The sequence below is a fragment of the Puma concolor genome, chromosome C2 (assembly GCF_028749965.1).
Source record: "Puma concolor isolate L17-30 chromosome C2, mPumCon1.1.hap2, whole genome shotgun sequence".
NCBI lineage: Eukaryota > Metazoa > Chordata > Mammalia > Carnivora > Felidae > Puma > Puma concolor.
This window is the reverse complement of record NC_141675.1, coordinates 91,537,143-91,556,362: the sequence shown is the minus strand read 5'-3', so window position 1 is coordinate 91,556,362 and position 19,220 is coordinate 91,537,143. Positions and strand designations below refer to the sequence as shown.

Genomic DNA, 19,220 nt, shown 5'->3' with positions numbered 1-19,220 from the left:
CTAGATGGCAGGAGTTAACCAGTGAGAATTCTGCAGGTGTCACAAGTGTGATCACTTCAGATCAAGGCTAGAATCCACCCAATGGATGCATTAGGCCAGGGTTTGTCAAACTTTTTCTGTAAGGGGACAGACAGTATTTTCAGCTCTGTGGGCCAACTGTCTTAGTCACTACTCAACTCTGACACTGTAACTCTAAAGCTGCCATAGACAATATGTAAATGAATGGCATGGCTGTGTTCCAATAAAACTTTATTTACAAAACAAGCAGCAGGCTGACCTCTGCTTGAGGCTGCTGAAGAGATTACTTTCTGTTAAGAACACCTGGGACTTACACTTGAGGTAGGCTGAAAGGATAGGATGGGACAGGAAAGGCAAAGTCACTGAAGAAAGAAGGCCCAACAAATAACAAAGAGCCAGTTTGTCCAAGGAGCAATGTTCATGAATGAAGGTGGCAAGAGACTGAAACACAATTAGGTAAGAACAAGTACATTTATAAGCATGTACCATTAATTTTTGCTCTTCCACCTTTTATTTAAAAATCACACCGTTTCAAAAAAATATTTTAAAAGTATTATTTTTAAAGCCATTTTCCTTAGAACCACAAACTTCTTCCTTGTATCAGAAGCTGTGCCACTATCCTGGTTACTTGTGGGTTCAGCAAGCAGTCTAGCAAGTCATCTGTAGAAATAAGTGTTTGAGAAGGAGCCATATTACTATTTGAAGCATTTTGCTCCACAATTGCATCCTCACTTTTACTCATCATTCGTTGCCTCTTGGTACAATGCAATTTTCCAGAGTGTTCTCCATCTTCTCCAACAAAGTCTTTACCATCACCTTCAAATATACTTCCTGTCTTTGAGGGTAGTTCTTCAGAAGTCAGTATGACAGGAACCAGATCAGGGCCAAAGAGACTTGCTGCCTCCTGTTTTACCACTCCCAAGCTTAAGTCGTGGCCGCCTGTCTGTTCCATCTCCATGTAATTGTGCACATTTAATCCTTCCTTTTTCATGTGCTCTCTGTTTGTTCTCATTGCTTGGACTTCTACTACCTTAGATGTTCTGTAATAATCGAAAAGGGCGGAAACAGCTCTATTTAAGTAGCGACAATTGACTTCATGGGATGTTTCCTCAACCTAAGGAAAAAGAAAAACTCTTTAGAATGGATATATGCATTTACAGGAATTAGAAAGCAAATGTTCCAGCCAGGGTCGATTTATTACAGGAAATTAATTGCCATGATGAAATCCAGAAGCGGCCTACCTCAGTTGGGTTTAACCAAGCTCTGGTATTGTGTGGGTCCTCTGCAGTTTTGAGGGCACACACAAGTATGCGTGTGATTGCTTCTTCTACCCGGGCTTGGTGGTCCTCTTCCTGAGTCAATATCAAAAAACACATTTTTTTTCACTTGTCTGTATGTCTCATGGCTTAAAACAGAATAGAGTTTAATTGTGTGTCCTATTGTCTTATTAATATAAGCTTTGTTATAGAAGGAATGAACATGTTGTTGGAAGACCACAACTTTTATGTATTCACTATCACCTGCCATCTAGAAGAGCTGCAGAATATTTCACCAACCAAACGGAAGTATTATCCTGTCTATAAGACATAGGCCTTAAGTATGAGCCATCTTGTGATGTTTTTTCCAACTTTTTCCATTTGTTGACATGTTTAACATTTTTTTTTAAAAAAAGCACTGAATTTGATAAGCTAATTGAGGAATGGAAGAAAAGTTGTAATAAACATTCTTGACCACAAGAATGGAATGGCTAAAAGTCCAAATACGTTTTTTTTTTAAAGATACAATAAGCAAAGACTATAGCGTTAATGACAAATTACATTAAAATCAACTTCTGTTCATCAAAAGGCACCAAAAGGGAAAAAACAAACCAGATGTCTGTAACACATAAAACTGGTAGGAGATTAATATCCAGAATATGTAAAGAATCTGCACACATCAGTAAGACAAACAACCCAATCTTTTAAAATGGGAAAAAGGGGGTGCCTGGGTGGCTAAGTCAGTTAAGCCTCCAACTCTTGATTTTGGCTCGGGTCATGAGTTCATGATTCATGGGTTCAAGCCCTGCACCAGGCTCCACGCTGACTGCATGGAGTCTGCTTGGGACTCTCTCTCTCCCTTTATCTCTGCCCCTCCCCTGCTCATGCTTGAGCTCACTCTCTCTCTCTCTCTCAAAATAAGTAAAAATTTTTTAAAAATGGGCAAAAGACATGAAGACAAGCATTTCAAAAAAGAGCAATCACATGACTAATAAACATGAAAATATGCCATTAATAATAAGGAGATACAAATCGAGAAACTGATGAAATTGGTGAAAGAGAGTCTCATAATTCCAAGTGGTGGAAAAATGTGCATTGACAGACTCACTGATGGTGGGAGTACAAACTGGGACAGCAGTTTGGAAAACATGTTGGCATTATCTTGTAAAATTGAGTGCTGTATACTCTACAGACCAGCAATTCTACTCCTAGAGAAGTACATAGTTTTTAGAGAAACTCTTGTACATGTGTAACAGAATATTCTATTTATAAAAACAAAAAATAGGAAACACTCAATTATCCAGCAACAGAACAAAGAACCAATAAACTGGGTACATTAATATAAGACAGTATTATACCACTGTGAAAAGGAATGAAATCCCCATGATAAGACACCACTTCACACTAGAATGGCTATAATAAAAAAGATAATATCAAGTGTTGGTGAGGAAGTGGAGAAATCAGAATCTTTGTACATTGCTGGTGAAACAATACTGCTTGGGAAACAGCCTGGCAGTTTCTCAAAAGGCTAAACACAGAGTTGCTATATGTGATAGTTAATTTTAAAGTTTATTTAATTTGAGAGAAAGAAAGAGTGATTGTAAGTGGGGGAGGGGTATAGAGATTGGGAGAGAGAGAATCGCAACCAGGCTCTGTGCTGTCAGTGAGGGCTTGAGCTCACAAGTTGTGAGATTATGACCTGACCCAAAATCAAGAGTCAGATGTTTAACTGACTGAGCCACCCAGGTGCCCCTGTGACGGTTAATTTTATTAGTCAACTTGGTTAGGCTATGGTACCCAGTTGTCAAACCCTACCTAGTCTAAATGTTGCTGTGAAAATACTTTATAGAGGTGATTAACCTTTACAATCAGTTGACTTTAAGGAGATTATCCTCAATAATGTAGGTGGACCTCATGTGAAGGCCTTAAAAGCAAAGACTAAGGTTTCCTGGAGAAGGGATTCTGCCTCATGATTGTAATAGAAATCTTGAGACCCTGAGTGAGTAGGTTTCTGGTCTGCCAGCCATCCTACAGATTTCAGACTCCAGACTTAAACTTCAACTCTTGTCTGAGTTTCCAGCCTCCTGGCCTGTCCTTAGGATCCATTAATATACCATATGATCCAGAAATTCCACTCCTAGATGGCCACACAGGAGAAATGAAAACATATGTTCACATAAAAAATTGAGCCGTGGAGGAAACTTCAGTGGGCGAGGTGGCTTTGGCGGCAGTCGAGGTGGTGGTGGATATGGTGGCGGTGGGGATGGCTATAACGGATTTGGTAACGATGGAAGCAACTTTGGAGGTGGTGGAAGCTATAATGATTTTGGCAATTACAACAATCAATCTTCAAATTTTGGACCCATGAAAGGAGGAAACTTTGGAGGCAGAAGCTCTGGCCCCTATGGTGGTGGAGGCCAATACTTTGCCAAACCACGAAACCAAGGTGGCTATGGCGGTTCCAGCAGCAGCAGTAGCTATGGCAGTGGCAGAAGGTTTTAATTACTGCCAGGAAACAAAGCTTAGCAGGAGAAGAGAGCCAGAGAAGTGACAGGGAAGCTACAGGTTACAACAGATTTGTGAACTCAGCCAAGCACAGTGGTGGCAGGGCCTAGCTGCTACAAAGAAGACATGTTTTAGACAATACTCATGTGTATGGGCAAAAAACTCGAGGACTGTATTTGTGACTAATTGTATAACAGGTTATTTTAGTTTCTGTTCTGTGGAAAGTGTAAAGCATTCCAATAAAGGGTTTTAATGTAGATTTTTTTTTTTTTTGCACCCATGCTGTTGATTGCTAAATGTAATAGTCTGATCATGACGCTGAATAAATGTGTCTTTTAAAAAAAAATTGTACACAAATGTTAACAGTAGCATTATTCATAATAGCAAAAAGTCGACACAAGCCACATATCCACCAAGTCATGAGTAGATAAACAAAATGTAGTATATTAATTCAGTGGAATATTATTCAGCCATAAAAGGGAATGAATTATTGGGGCACCTGGATGGCTCAGTCAGTTAAGCGACCGACTCTTGATTTCAGCTCAGGTCATGATCTCACTGTCGGTGAGATAGAGCCGGGCATCGGGCTCTGAACTGACAGCACAGAGTCTGCTTGGGATTCTCTCTCTCCCCCTCTCTCTGCCCCTCCCCTGCTCCCACTCTCTCTAAAAATAAATAAATAAACGTTAAAAAAAAAAGCCAAAACGTTAAAATGTTTTTTTTTTAATTTTTTTAACGTTTATTTATTTTTGAGAGAGAGACAGAGCATGAGCAGGGGAGGGGCAGAGAGAGAGAGGGAGACACAGAATCTGAAGCAAGATCCAGGCTCTGAGCTGTCAGCACAGAGCCTGACGCAGGGCTCGAACTCACGGACTGCGAGATCATGACCCGAGTCGAAGTCGGACGCTTAACTGACTGAGCCACCCAGACACCCCTAAAACGTTTTCTAAAAAAGGGAAGACAGTATGATATATGCTACAACATAGATGAATCTTGAAAATACATAATGCTGAGTGAAAGATGCTGGCCACAAAAGACCACATACTACATGATTCCCAAATTGGCAAATCTATAGAGACAGAAAATAGGTTGGAGATTGCCTACAGCTAGAGGGGAGCAACTACTAACACGCAAGGGGTTTCTTTTCAGGTTGATGAAAATGTTCTAAAATTGATTATAGTATGATCGCACAATTCCTTTTTTTTTTATGAAATCAATTCACTTTTTAAAAAAAAATTTTTTTTAACGTTTATTTATTTTTGGGACAGAGAGAGACAGAGCATGAACGGGGGAGGGGCAGAGAGAGAGGGAGACACAGAATCGGAAGCAGGCTCCAGGCTCTGAGCCATCAGCCCAGAGCCCGACGCGGGGCTCGAACTCCCGGACCGCGAGATCGTGACCTGAGCTGAAGTCAGACGCCCAACCGACTGAGCCACCCAGGCGCCGCAATTCACTTTTTTTTTTAAATATATGAAATTTATTGTCAAATTGGTTTCCATACAGCACCCAGTGCTCATCCCAAAAGATGCCCTCTTCAATACCCATCACCCACCCTCCCCTCCCTCCCACCCCCCATCAGCCCTCAGTTTGTTCTCATTTTTTAAGAGTCTCTTATGCTTTGGCTCTCTCCCACTCTAACCTCTCTTTTTTTTTTTTTTCCTTCCCCTCCCCCATGGGTTCCTGTTAAGTTTCTCAGGATCCACATAAGAGTGAAAACATATGTTATCTGTCTTTCTCTGTATGGCTTATTTCACTTAGCATAACACTCTCCAGTTCCGTCCACGTTGCTACAAAGGGCCATATTTCATTCTTTCTCATTGCCACATAGTACTCCGTTGTGTATATAAACCACAATTTCTTTATCCATTCATCAGTTGATGGACATTTAGGCTCTTTCCATAATCGCACAATTCCTGAATATACTTAAAATTTCTGAACTTCACGCTTTATTGTTTTTCCACAGAGTATTCAAATGCACTTATTTGGGATCCTAAAATAGTTCTATTCTAGTCCATTTGCTTCTTAATGGGCTTTTAAAAAGCTGCACTTTTTTAAAGCTACCAAAACTAGTAAAAGAAGTAAAACTCCTCGAAGCTCTCAAAAACCTCCAAGAAATTTTTTTAATTGAGGTATAATTGACACACAATGTTACATTCATTTCAGGTGTACAACATAGTGACTCAACAACTTATACACTGCTATGCTCACCACGAGTGTAGTCACCATCTGTCACCATACAACATTCCTACAATTCCACTGACTCTATTCCCTATGCTGTACCTTTCATCCCTGTGACTCATTCATTCCATAACTGGAAGGCTGTACCTCCCCCTACCCTTCATCCAGAAAGGAGAGGAGTGGGGGGGGGGATGAGTGAAATTACACCATTACAAATATGTTACATATATATTATTTTACATGTATAAATACAATAAGACACAAAAGTGGAAAAATTATTAGAGCAAGAGGAAAGTTGTTAAAAAATTAACAAAAATATTCTTTAAAGTTTGGGGGAAAATATTAATAAAGTAAATATATTTCAATACTAAAAGAATAAGGAGGAATACTAAAAGAAACAGATTTTAAAAAGGCACAATTGAGAAGAATTGAGAATATACTTTATCCTTTGGAAAATATTAAAATAGAATCTGCACCACTTTAACAGAGAAACAAAGAACAGATGAATATTGTACCACCTGAACAGAACTAAAATTTCTACTTTTTTCCCCAAATCTATGTGACTTGTGACAAGAATACCAGAGTCAGGAGTTTGCCTGAGTTACCGAATATTTTACGTTTTAAAACCTAAGGGTTTTTGGAGTCAAATTTGGCAACGTGAAAAAACTATGGTTCAGTGCTTGAAGAGATAAGGATAAAAGCAACACATGACAGAGGAAGATATAATTACTCAGCTCCTAATCTGCATTCCAGTTTTTCAAAGAAGAATGAATGAACTGTGAAGAATGAATGAACTATAGAAGTTATAGAAGGAACTACATTTCTGGCTTGGTGAAGGACAGAAATCATCTACTTTAAGTCAGCATAACTTGTATACTCAATGACACCAATCCTTTGAAAAATTCTAAGAGAGACAGCTGAACAGACAGTATATAACAAGCTTCTAAAAAGACCATAGTGAAGGCTTTTAAACTCTTGGGGCCAGGTGAACTCAAATCTAAATAAAACAGGAACAAATGGTATTCTATATAGTACGTTAAGAAAGAATACATCACAACCAAGTATGATTTGTTCCAGAAATTGATGGCCCATACTAGAAAATCCATTGATTTAATTTACTCAAATACCAGATATTTACTAAAGAGGAGTCTTATTTGATCATTTCCATCGACGCTTAAACGGCATTCAACAAAGTTTAACACCTTTCCTGAATTAAAAAAACCCCAACAAAATAAGCAATGAGTTGACAGATACTTAACATGATAATATATATATATATACAACTCACCCACAAATCCAGCATTTTACTTCAAGAAAAATCACTAGAGGGGCGCCTGGGTGGCGCAGTCGGTTAAGCATCCGACTTCAGCCAGGTCACGATCTCGCCGTCAGTGAGTTCGAGCCTGCTTTGGGCTCTGTGCTGTCAGCACAGAGCCTAGAGCCTGCTTTGGATTCTGTTTCTCCTGCTCTCTCTCTCTGCCCCTCCACTGCACTCTCTCTCTCTCTCTCTCTCTCTCTCTCTCTCAAAAATAAACATTAAAAAATTAAAAAAAAATAGATCGCAACCTTACATCATACATTAGTAAAAACCACTAAGTGGATGAGAGACCTAAATGTAAAAAAATGAAACAATCCAAGTTCTAAACTCCTTTATGACCTGGAAAAAGGAAATGTTTTTCTAACTATGATTCAGAAATCAGAAGCAATAACGTTCAACAATATATCCTGTTGGTGAGGTTGTGGAGGAAAGAAACACATCATGTACTACTGATGGAAATGCAAAATGGCACAATCACTGTAAAGTAGAATTTGGCAAAACCTAACAAAATTAAAGATCCATTTACCTCGTGATTTGGCTAACCCACTTTTAAGACTACCCAAAGACACTCTCCTGGCAAATATAAAACAACATGTGCACAAGGTTACTCACTGGCACTATTTCTAATTACAAAAGGCTGGAAACAACCCAAACATCCATCCACATGGGAACCAGTGAATAAATGATTCTGTGCCATATAATGGGGTACTGAACAGCTGCTGGGGAAAAAAGTGAAGATATCTCTGTAATATCATGTAGTCAAGTTCAGAATAGTATTGTTGTGTGAAAAAAGCAGGGTGCAGAACACTGTAACTTATTACTTTCTGTGTAAGAAAGGAGAGGAACGAAGAGGGAATATATATGGATAAGCATATAAATCAAATATATAAAGGTTTGTTTACATTCTTATTCACATATAAAGTCATAAATATATTTGTTCATTTACTTAATTATTTCCATATATGTTCACAAAGAAGATACACTGGAATGATAAACTAGAAATAATTAAAAACAGAGCCCTGCCCAAGGGAAGAAGGATGGAATCCAGAGAGGGACAGAGAGGAAAAGGAGAATTCTCTACATATACTTTTTAATACCATTTTAACAAGTTAAATGATTAACATATTCAAAATATTAAATTAGGTCAAAATGGGAAAAAAGTAAATCCTAATGTTGAAAACAAACTGAAACAAACAAATCTACCTAAAATTAGTAACATGACCACAAGTGAAAAGAATCCCTTCACAGTAATTTCTAAACACAGTACTTTGTACCCCCTTACTGGAATATGGTCTAACAATAAAAAGGACCAAAAAGAATCTTAAATTTTATTTGCAAGTTTTGTGGTTAGTAATACTGATATTGGAATTTTGAAACTGCAAATGTGAATATCTTAAACATATATAGGTGAATAAAGGAAATAAGCAGATGTTACTGTAAGGATGGATCTGGATTTTCAGTGTAAGAGAAGAGATAAAAACACAGAAACAAATAGGGAAAAAATTTATAATATTAATCTTGAATTAGAAATATAAATATATCCATATCTACCTATCTACCTATCTATCTTACAATCTAGCTTTATCACTTAAAGGTCTGGAAACAGTGACACACCAGTAAAAATGAACGACAGCCTCAGAGCCCCAATCTCAGTTTCTAAGTACCATCCCTCACTGAAACGAACCATGACCACTTGGAGAAATTACTGATTTCCAAGTGCGAGGCAAGGAAAATACAAGGCAATCCTGAGATATCTTCTTGTACTAGAAAGCAAGGATACATTCTAGGATGAATGAGGACATATCAAAAGGGCACAGGCCCGCTTGAAGGAGTTCACTAACAACACAGAAGAGAACCAAATTCAAAACTATCTTGGCAGGCTGGAATGCTCAACCAAATGACCATGACAACAGCTGAGAGAGGTGACTGGAGTCCTGGATGCAGGTTTAAATAACCAGCTTTACAGCTTCACAAGGGAGGGCAGCCAGACATGGAAGCTGATCATGTGAACAAAAGCACTGGATATTCTCAAGCTGAATATGAACCCAAAGTGAGATCAGATTCCTAAAGGCTAATGCAATATTATAAGCAGCACTGAATAAATTCAGGATCTAAGTCATGTGAGACAGAAATCATATTCCATGAACTGAGGCCTCCTGGTATTTGTATATTAGGAGGGCTACTCTTGACATAATAGTCCTTCCTCCTCCTCATAGCAATTTCTGTTTTTAAACAGTTCCCATGTGTTAGGCAGCGGATTAGTTTTCCCCAACTTCAGTCTCACAACTACCCTACTGAGGTGGGTGCAATCATAATCTCCATTCTGCAAGTGAGGAAACTTAGGCTTAATGAGATTAGCTAACTATCTAGGTTAGCCAGCTAATAAAGGTACAGACCTGAAACTTAAACCTACCAAGTTCCAGAGTCTATGACCAAAATGGTGAAGAATCTGGAAAAAAATAAAAGTCATATAAAAAACAGTATTAAAGAAACCAGAGGTTTTGAGCCTGGGAAAGAAAAATTTAAGGAGACATATGGCAGGTATCTTCAAATATTTAAAAAAGAAAAAAATTCAGGGTGCCTGAGTGGCTCAATCGGTTAAATGGCTGACTCTTAATCTCAGCTCAGGTCCTGATCTCAGGATCATGAGTTCAAGTCCCACACTGGGCTCTGCAGTGGGCATGAAGCCTACTTAAAAAAAAAATGTGCGGGGCGCCTGGGTGGCGCAGTCGGTTAAGCGTCCGACTTCAGCCAGGTCACGATCTCGCGGTCCGTGAGTTCGAGCCCCGCGTCGGGCTCTGTGCCGACAGCTCAGAGCCTGGAGCCTGTTTCTGATTCTGTGTCTCCCTCTCTCTCTGCCCCTCCCCCGTTCATGCTCTGTCTCTCTCTGTCCCAAAAATAAATAAACGTTGGAAAAAAAAAATTAAAAAAAAAAAAAAAATGTGCATAGTTTCAGAAATAATCGGTACATTGATAAGCAGGCGGTAACAGCTCCACTATTTAACAATGAAAAGAGCTACCTTGAGAGTGAAGCACTGTCAGGACTGGGAGTGGATGGTATTTTGACATTTGCCCCAACTACAATTCAGCATGCTACCAGCAGAACTGAGTAACTAACTGAGTCTACAAATCTCCCACCGTTCCTCTCACCTAATCCCAATAGTACAGCCTCTTGTGATTAGTATTCATTATGCTCCACCCATGACAAAGCCCTCCCCATTACCAAAGGATGAGGAAATCCCGAGGGGAGGATACAGTAGCCAAAGAGAAACGAGAGGTGCATTCAAAACCTTTGCAATCAAAGCCTCTGGTTAAAGAGGCACAGGTGCAATGAAGGCCTTGGTTGAACCACACTGGGCAGCCATTTTCATTGTCAAGTAGAGCAGGTGACCAAGATTAAGCAGGGCATATTTCAGGGAAAAGTCCTCTGGCAGAAATGAAATGATAAAGTCTTGGCACTCAAAGACTCTACTTTAAGGAAATGTATAAGCCAGGACAAAGAATTGTGCAATTAGTAATAAGGACCCTGAACCAAGAAGCAGTTATCTCTGGCCCAGATGGTATAGAAAAGACTGGTAATGTGGAACATACACGGCAGATCTAGACAGGCCCAACACAGTTCTCCTAATAACACTAGTCAAAGGAGAAGACCCTGCACACCAACACTGGGGCCCATCATGTGCCCTGAAAAGAAAGAATGGTGCATCACCGAGAATCCTAATTCCAACCTAAACACCCATTAACACAGCATAGAATACATCAATGATAGCATATCAAACCAAAGTTAATACTGGAACTTTTTTTATAGACAGACTATATATACCTTAAAAGCAGGGATTACATTTACTTAAAAAAAAAAAAAAAAGTACCAGCTCAATCCATGAGTTTATACTGACAGTGACGGGATCGATGGATTCTACGTAATGCCACCAGTGTCTGGGAACAAACAGAACCTGAAAAGCAAACAAAAAGTAAGTTAGCACAAGAACAGCACATTTTGTTTTTATGTCAGAATCAGACCCTAGCTGAAACTGCTAGGAATACATACAAATTTATAGTAACATTGCTGTCGGAAAGGGAAACAAGAAACAAAAACAAACACGCAATCTTTTATTCCTTTTTTTAATTGACAAGTTCATATCTTCTACAAAGAATATTGCTAGCTTTCCAGTCTCCTTAATCCTAAACCTGTTCTGTCTGCATCTAAATATTAGTAAAGGACTCTGAGATTCTAAGTTTTCCTCCTTTCCAATGCAAACTAGTTGTACGCATTCTGAAAGAAGGCATAGGTAAAAATATAGGAAGTAGTTTGTCTTCTCATGGTCTAAAAATGAAGCCAATGAAGAAACAATAGGTGGAAAGGGAGCACTGGATAAGTGATAACTTAGAGGATCGGACGTTGGTGCTAGAGAACGTCAGAGGTGGGGGATGCAGGCAGGAACCAGGGAGGGCAGGGGCAGCCCAGATGGAGGAAGTGCGGTCTGAACCAGGGTTAGGAGAGAATGTAGACAGAGGAAAGAATGAGGACGTGTCAGGAGGGAGAAGTAGCACAGGGAGGTGGGGCTGTTGAGGCACAGCAAGTAGGCTAGTCTTACTATTACAGACAGAGTAATGGGAGATAAGGTGGGAGAGTTAGGGTAGGGCCAGTGGAGGGCCCTGAATTCAGAATAAAAAATCTGGATATTACTCTGTAAGCATTAAAGAGTTGCTAAGAAGTTTTTAGTAGGGGGATAGTCAGAATAGAGACATTATGGGAGAGCCTAGGAAGGACAGGAGATTCTTATAATGGTCTAATTATTAAATGTTAAGATTTAAAATGGAAGATTTAGTAAACAAAAGCAACAGAGTCAAGAAGGATTGCATTTGTCCAGATGCAATATGAGATTAGCACCCATGGAAGTTGGGCAGAGCAGACAGGATGATCTTCAGGGATTTAGAAAACTGGTGGCATTTGCTATGAACAAAGTGGAGCTATGATATGGGAAGAAGCACCTTTTAGGAGAACTGAGCCCTAAAAACGGCTACTGTACTTAGTCATTAGGAGGTCATAAATGTCCCATCAGGTTATACTTTCAGTAAAGTGGTAAGAGAGGGAACCAGTCATTGGTAGATTAAAGAATGAGCAGAATATAAGACACACTGATATAATAGAACCACACATTCAAATCTGGCTATGAAAACAGAAGACAAATGAATTACCAACCACTTCACATCCACTAGAATGGCTAGAATAATAAAATAGTGATAATGATAGTAATAATGGAAAATAACAAGTGTTGGTGTGGATGTGAAGAAATCAGAACCTTCACACATTGCTTCATGGGAATGTAAAATGGTGTAGTTGCTGTGGAAAAGTTTGGCAATTCCTCAAAAAGTTAAACACAGTGCTGCCATATCACTGCCAGCAATTTCACTCCTAGGTATATAACCAAGAGGACTGAAAACATATGTTCACTCAAAAACTGTACTCAAGTGTCCATATTCTTCATAATAGCCAAAAAGTGGAAACAACCCAAATGTCCATTAACTGATCCATGGATAAGCAAAATGTATATCCATAGAATGAAATACATTTAGCCATAAAGAGGAATGAAGTACTGATAACATTCTACAGCCTGGTGCTATGTGAAAGAAGCCAGACACAACAGGCCACTTGTACGACTGCCCTTAAGTGAAATGTCCAGATTAGGTAAATCTATAGAGATATAAAAGAGATGAGTGGTTGTCAGAGGCTGGGGGATAGGTGTCTAGGGAGTGACAGCTAACGGGTTGAAGCAACTTTGTCAAGTTACATTATTTGTACTCATAAATGAAGGAAGCAGGAAAAGAGCCAGTGAGAAGGGAGTGAAGGAAGAAAACAGGCAGGGGAGAGGAACACTTGAGGAAATAAAATCTCCTAAAGAACCTAAAAAACTTTTCAAATTGTTAATAAAATACCAGACAGCAAATGCCAATGTTGCAAAGGTGATTTTCCCCACTGGACCGAAGCACTAAGAACAAAATCTTTGGAATATTTCAGAGACAGTCCTTTGTAAAAGGAACATCCATTCTTGCTTAACAGCAAATCATTCTCTGTTCATTCTGCTTTTGTTACCCCATCACTTGGATGCATTCCAACCTGCATTTATGTTCTAGTATAGTTGGAAAGATACTAATTGTGAATAAATATTCCAAAGTTGCTCTAGTACCCATGCCTTGACACTTTCTCTTAACATTATTAATAATGACTGTTAGGACCACCTGGGTGGCTCAATTGAATGTCTGACTCTTGATTTCGGTTCCGGTCATGATCTCACGGCTCATGAGATTAAGCCCTACGTCAGACTCCAGGCTGGGCATTTAGGCTGCTTGGGATTCTCTCTCTCTCTCCCTCTCTCTCTCTCTCTCTCTTTCTCTCTCTCTCTCTCCCTCTCTCCCTCCCTCCCTCCCCTGCTCATGCATGTTCTCTCTCAAATTAAAAAAAAAACAAAACAGGGGCGCCTGGGTGGCTCAGTCGGTTAAGCGTCTGACTTTAGCTCAGGTCACGATCTCACAGTCCGTGAGTTCGAGCCCCGCGTCGGGCTCTGGGCTGATGGCTCAGAGCCTGGAGCCTGCTTCCGATTCTGTGTCTCCCTCTCTCTCTGCCCCTCCCCTGTTCATGCTCTGTCTCTCTCTGTCTCAAAAATAAATAAACGTTAAAAAAAAATTTAAAACAAAAACAAAACAAAACACGGGGAGTTCTTGTTTTCCTCCAAAGTTCATTCTCCTCTTCACTAGTAGGAGGAGCTATATTCCCTTTTCCCATAGTTCCAGGACCTGTGAAACTAAGAAGTATATGTCTGAAACCTTCTAATAGCAGAGCAGCAGGGAAGAAAATCATTCTCATTTGTACTGGTGGTGGGGCATGTGGCATAAGGACATGAGAGAAGTTATAGCTGGAGTGTGTGCTGACAGGTCATCAGTGTTTTAAAGCCCCCATTACCTGTCCCGGATTCAGGGTAACCATATGTCTTCGAGCTTTGCAGAACCGAGGAAAACGTTTTAAATCAGGATTGACAACATTGATTTTACTGAACACACTAGATTCTTCATAAGGGATTCTAGTTGGATAAAGGAAAGGAGTATCTTCAGGTGGAAAGAGATGCCATCTTTTCCTAATTAAAAAAAAAAAAAAAGATATAAGTTAATACTCTGAACTTGAGACAAAACACCTAAGAAGGCAGTGGCTAAGTGTTCATTTTCATTCAGTCCATAAAGGAATACAAGAGCAATCTCAGTGGTCACTGGGCCCATCTCTCAGTGGTGGAATCTCCTATGCAGACAGGGGTGCAGGTAAGGCAGCAACTAGTGGGTATCTCCTGATGCCCTGAGGCAGCCCTATTGCTGGGACAGGATCTAGTTTGTAAGATCATTCTTTCTTATCTCAGATCAGAGTCTGCCTCCTCATCAGTCAGATTCTGTCCTTGATTCCAGAGCTACCCTGAATAACCCCTCCCTTTCAAATATCTGTATTCTCATCTTCTCCAGGAGCCACCCACAGTATTATCCACCAAATAGTTTCTAGACTTCTCCCAGTTTGGATTGTAAATTCCTTAAGTGAAACCTGTGTTAGGTTAATCCATGAGGAAGAGAAATGCACAAATGATGACCCACAGCTAAAGACTGATATAATACAGGAATTTTCAAAAAGAGAAAACTGTAAGATGTTTCAGTCACTTCAATATTTTTGAAAAATGGAGGTGATAAATTTTAAATCGCAAAACACTAGACACACCCACACTTCCAGCCAATAAAGGGGGGACATTTGAGGCAAAGAAGGGAGAAGTATAACATAAGAAGATACATAGACAAGGAAGGAGAGAGAGAGAGAGAGAGAGAGAGAGAGAGAAAGACTACTTCTGAGAAAAGGCTTAAAGCTCTCTAGTGACCCCCTTGCAGTTACAGTTACAGTTACAGTAGGGCCATTGCATTCCTTTCAGGACGAGGAAGCAGTTGGCTGCTATTCTCAAACTAAGAAGTAGACACCAAAGTCTTATTTTGCCTTAGAGATGATAAAGCTGCTCCATTTCACTATAGCTATGACTACAGTTTGGGAGAATTCTCGGCATTTATTATGTTTAGAACATTAGAGCTGGAATAACTCTTAAGAGATCATCAGTCTAATTTCATTTTCAAAGTAGTGGAAGAGGAACCCAGTACTTGCTCAGCGTCATTCACTAGACCAGTGGATAGTGGTGGACCCAGAACTAGGTCACGGATCTCCTGACCTCTTCAGGTCCCAGCTCCTACCTCTGCCCCATGGCTGTGTTCCCACAGGAATACCCATAATGGTAACAGTCCCATACAATTTGTTTTGTTTGGCTTAAAATGTAATATACAGTCAACCCTTCAACAACATAGGTTTGAACTGCACAGGTCCACTTATGCGCAAATGCTTTTTCTTTTTTTTTCTTTTCTTTTTAAGAAATCTCTGTACCCAATGTGGGGTCTGAACTCACAGCCTCGAGAGTAAGAGTCACATGCTCTATCAACTGAGCCAAAAGGTGCCCCCAGATGGTTTTTCAACAAATACAGTACAGTACTGTAAATATATCTTCTCTTATGATTTTCTTAATAACATTTTCTTTTCTTTACCTTACTTTATTGTAAGAATAAGTATATATACCTCGGACATACAAAATATGTATTAATCAACTGTTTCTGTTATTGGTAAGGCTTCCAGTCAACAGTGGTTAAGTTTTTAGGGAGTCAAAAGTTATATGTGGATTTTCAACTGCGCAGGGGGTGGGCACCCCTAACCCCCGCATTGTTCAAGAGTCAACTGCATATGCATCCTTCTCTTATCAGTCAGAAAAAGTGGTCAATCACCATGTCATTCCCTGATCAAAAAACCTCTCATTGTCCTTCATGCTGAAAGAGAGTAAGAGGTATTTGCTTGGAAGTCAACCTCAGGCTCCAACTTCCCTTTCCTGCCTGATGATCCCTTTGCTTCCAATGCACAATTTAACACAGGATGACTCACAGGGTTCTCTATACACCCCATATTTTCCTAGGGCTCTGCTCATGCTGGTCCCTCTGCTCCTCCCACCCATGTCTTTTGAACATTCACCCTTTCTTTAAAGCCTAACATAAATAAATGGCAGCTCTTCTCTGAAATCTTCAACTTTCCAGCAGAAACGCTATCCTACTTTTCAGTACCACAGCTCTTTTGAAACCTTCCTGAAGGGCATGTTCATTCTGCCTTCTATCACAGCTACCTGTGGGCTTGCCTGTACTCCTATAAACTCACTCAGGGCAGAGAGGGATCTTATTCATTCACCTCCATTCCTACTGTAACACATGGTACCTGCTATATCACAGAAAGAACACAGGGTTTTTTTTGTTTTGTAATGTTTTCCTAACTGAATTTCTTTCCCAATTCAGAACACATGCAAAATAGCTACTTACAACAATACCTCTCTTACCAAGTTTAAGGCTCAGACTATGAACTCCATAAGGGCAAGGACCATGCACACGATTCATTGTGGCATCCACAATGAATACTTAATAATGTATCCAAAACACTCTATGCCCTTTAGAAAGACTTAATGAATCCAGAAGTAGACTATCTTATACCATGTTTTAAGAGTTTCAAAAAGTTTCCAAAATACTTTGCATGTGAAATCTATTCACACACTTATTTACTATTTCTTTTGGAACCACTTATAATCCTTTTCATGTCTAAAGAGTTTGAGAACTTGGAAATATCCATTTATGTTTTTCCCTCTGTACCATCCTGTAAATGTTCCAAAAGGCCAGGAAAGGAGACTGGAGCATCACTAATTAGGGGAAAATAAGGCTGTACGTAAAACATTCTGAATAATCCTCCAATGGGCAGAAACACGTAAACTCTGAGGGAACTCCCGGAACTAGGGACTATTAAAAATATTGCCTGACTTACCCTTATATATCTCAAGGTCTACAGACACATGGAAAAGAACTTACCTAAAGTAATAAGATACAGCACTGTCTACACGTAGGCACAGACTAAAATTTAGACTTCAAAGGGGCCACAAATACCATCTCATGCAGCAGAGTTCCCAAACCAGGCTCCCTGGCATCTCCTCAGAGGCCTTAGGGTAGGAGCAAAGCCTCATTCTTTCACCAAACAGCTCTGCTCTTATTTATTTAGGTTTGAAGGAAGGGTCTTCCTGCTTTTAAATAGAAGTCTGAAAACTACAAACACAGACACTAGGCAGTTGTCTAGCTGAACGCGGAGTGGGATCCTGGAGCTCTAGGATCAGGTTTCTGAAGGTAAGCCTGATCATAGCTGAGAGACACATGGAAACCATCATTTGAACCGTTCCCCTTACTTCAAAAAGGAGGAAACTGGACAAGAGATTAAGAGATCTGCCCTGGTCAGAGGTCATTTCCACAGGGTGGAAATGGGGCTAAACCTTGGGGTCTGCTACCTGCCTGATCCTCATTCTTCTTTCTGTATCTCACATACACACACACACACACACACTCTCTCTCTCTCTCTCTCTCTCTCTCTCTTTCTCTCTCTCTTTCCCCCACGTGCACCTGTGCATTACCTTCCTTGTACCTGGAATACTAAATTGCAACCATAGGAGTCCAGATGACAGGGAGTATGGGCCCCCATAGAGCCAATCCACAATGTACTTTGCCGTCCATTTCTTCCAGGAAACCCAAAGTCAGACCATATCACGCCCTGTTTTGAAAATAAAGTTACAGTCCATCAAGAACCAAATCTTCTATATGGTAGTGTTACACATTTTCACTTGCATATCTGTTTTCTGGCACTTGGAACACTCTTATACAGAAAATGCTACAGATGGAAGTTAGGTTTCCAGAGCAGTCCAAGAAATATTTTAAACCAATAACATACATGAATTATCTCACTAATAATAGTTATTCAACAAATATTTACTGACTGTTCTAGAAGCTTGTGATGAATCACTGAATAAAACAAACATGCCCACACAAATGAAGCTTACATTTTAGAGGCTGGAGACAGAAAATAAACAATAGACATAATTATGCATATATCTAGGGGAAGAGTGTCTCACTTGGGCAGCAGGAACAATAGTACAATGGAAGTAAAAGCATTTCAAAAAGTCTCTTAACTGAGGTAGCCAGAAAGCCATATTCTCTCTAAGCAGTGTAGATATTTCTGGGCATAACTAGTGCATTAACCTTTTGCACTCTAATGACAACATGTTCTGATGGAGTTATTTAAAACTATAGGTGCTGGAGACTTATTTTCACACCTACTAAATCGGAATCTCCAGGTAGAGACAGCCTATCTTTTGAAATACATATCCATACATGACTTCTGCTATGCTCCCCAAAGTCATGAACTCAAGTATAATAAACTTTAAAACAGAGACAGCACAGTGCTCTGGACTTGGCTCTTCTTATGCCTGGTTTTGTGGACAAATCATGCCCTAGTCAACTACTGACCCATAAATACTATCTAGTCCAGCAGTTCTCAAACCAGGCTCCCCTGGCATCTCCTTAAGGGGCCAGAGGGTAGCAGCAAAGTCTCTTTCTTTCCTTTTATTATTGAAAATTTATTTATTATTTTTGATAGAGAGATAGAGAGTGAGTGAGGGAGGGGCAGAGAGAAAGGAAAACATCCCAAGCAGGCTCTGTGCTGTTGGTGCAGAGCCCGATGCGGGGCTTGAACTCACAAACTATGAGATCATGACCTGAGCCAAAACCAAGAGTTGGAGGCTTAACTGACTGAGCCACCCAGGCACCCCAACCTCTTGCTTTCAACAAACTGCTTGGCTCTTATTTAAGTTGAAGAAGAGATGCTCCTGCTTTTAAATGAAAGTTGGGGGTGCCTGGGTGGTTCAGTCGGTTAAATGTAGAACTCTTGGTTTCGGCTCAGGTCATGAGCTCACGGTTTTGTGAGTTCGAGCCCCGTGTCAGTCTCTGTGCTGGCAGTACAGAGCCAACTT

General features: G+C 40.0%; 1 protein-coding gene across 2 annotated transcripts in view; it reads right to left on the bottom strand.

The window, feature by feature from the left end:
* Positions 1–232: 232 nt before the first annotated feature.
* The window catches only part of HSPBAP1 (HSPB1 associated protein 1), a 58,529-nt gene continuing 39,541 nt past the window's right edge, over positions 233–19,220 (bottom strand). The window contains exons 4-8 of one of the 2 annotated variants that reach the window (XM_025913238.2): positions 17,829–17,965; positions 14,237–14,408; positions 11,145–11,228; positions 1,260–1,370; positions 233–1,132 (exon numbers count right to left, since the gene is read on the bottom strand). In XM_025913238.2, the coding sequence (XP_025769023.2) occupies positions 593–1,132; positions 1,260–1,370; positions 11,145–11,228; positions 14,237–14,408; positions 17,829–17,965 (1,044 nt within the window). In that variant the 3' untranslated portion in view covers positions 233–592. The remainder of the gene's footprint in view (positions 1,133–1,259; positions 1,371–11,144; positions 11,229–14,236; positions 14,409–17,828; positions 17,966–19,220) is intronic. The other variant, XM_086675256.1, reaches the window with a different exon arrangement.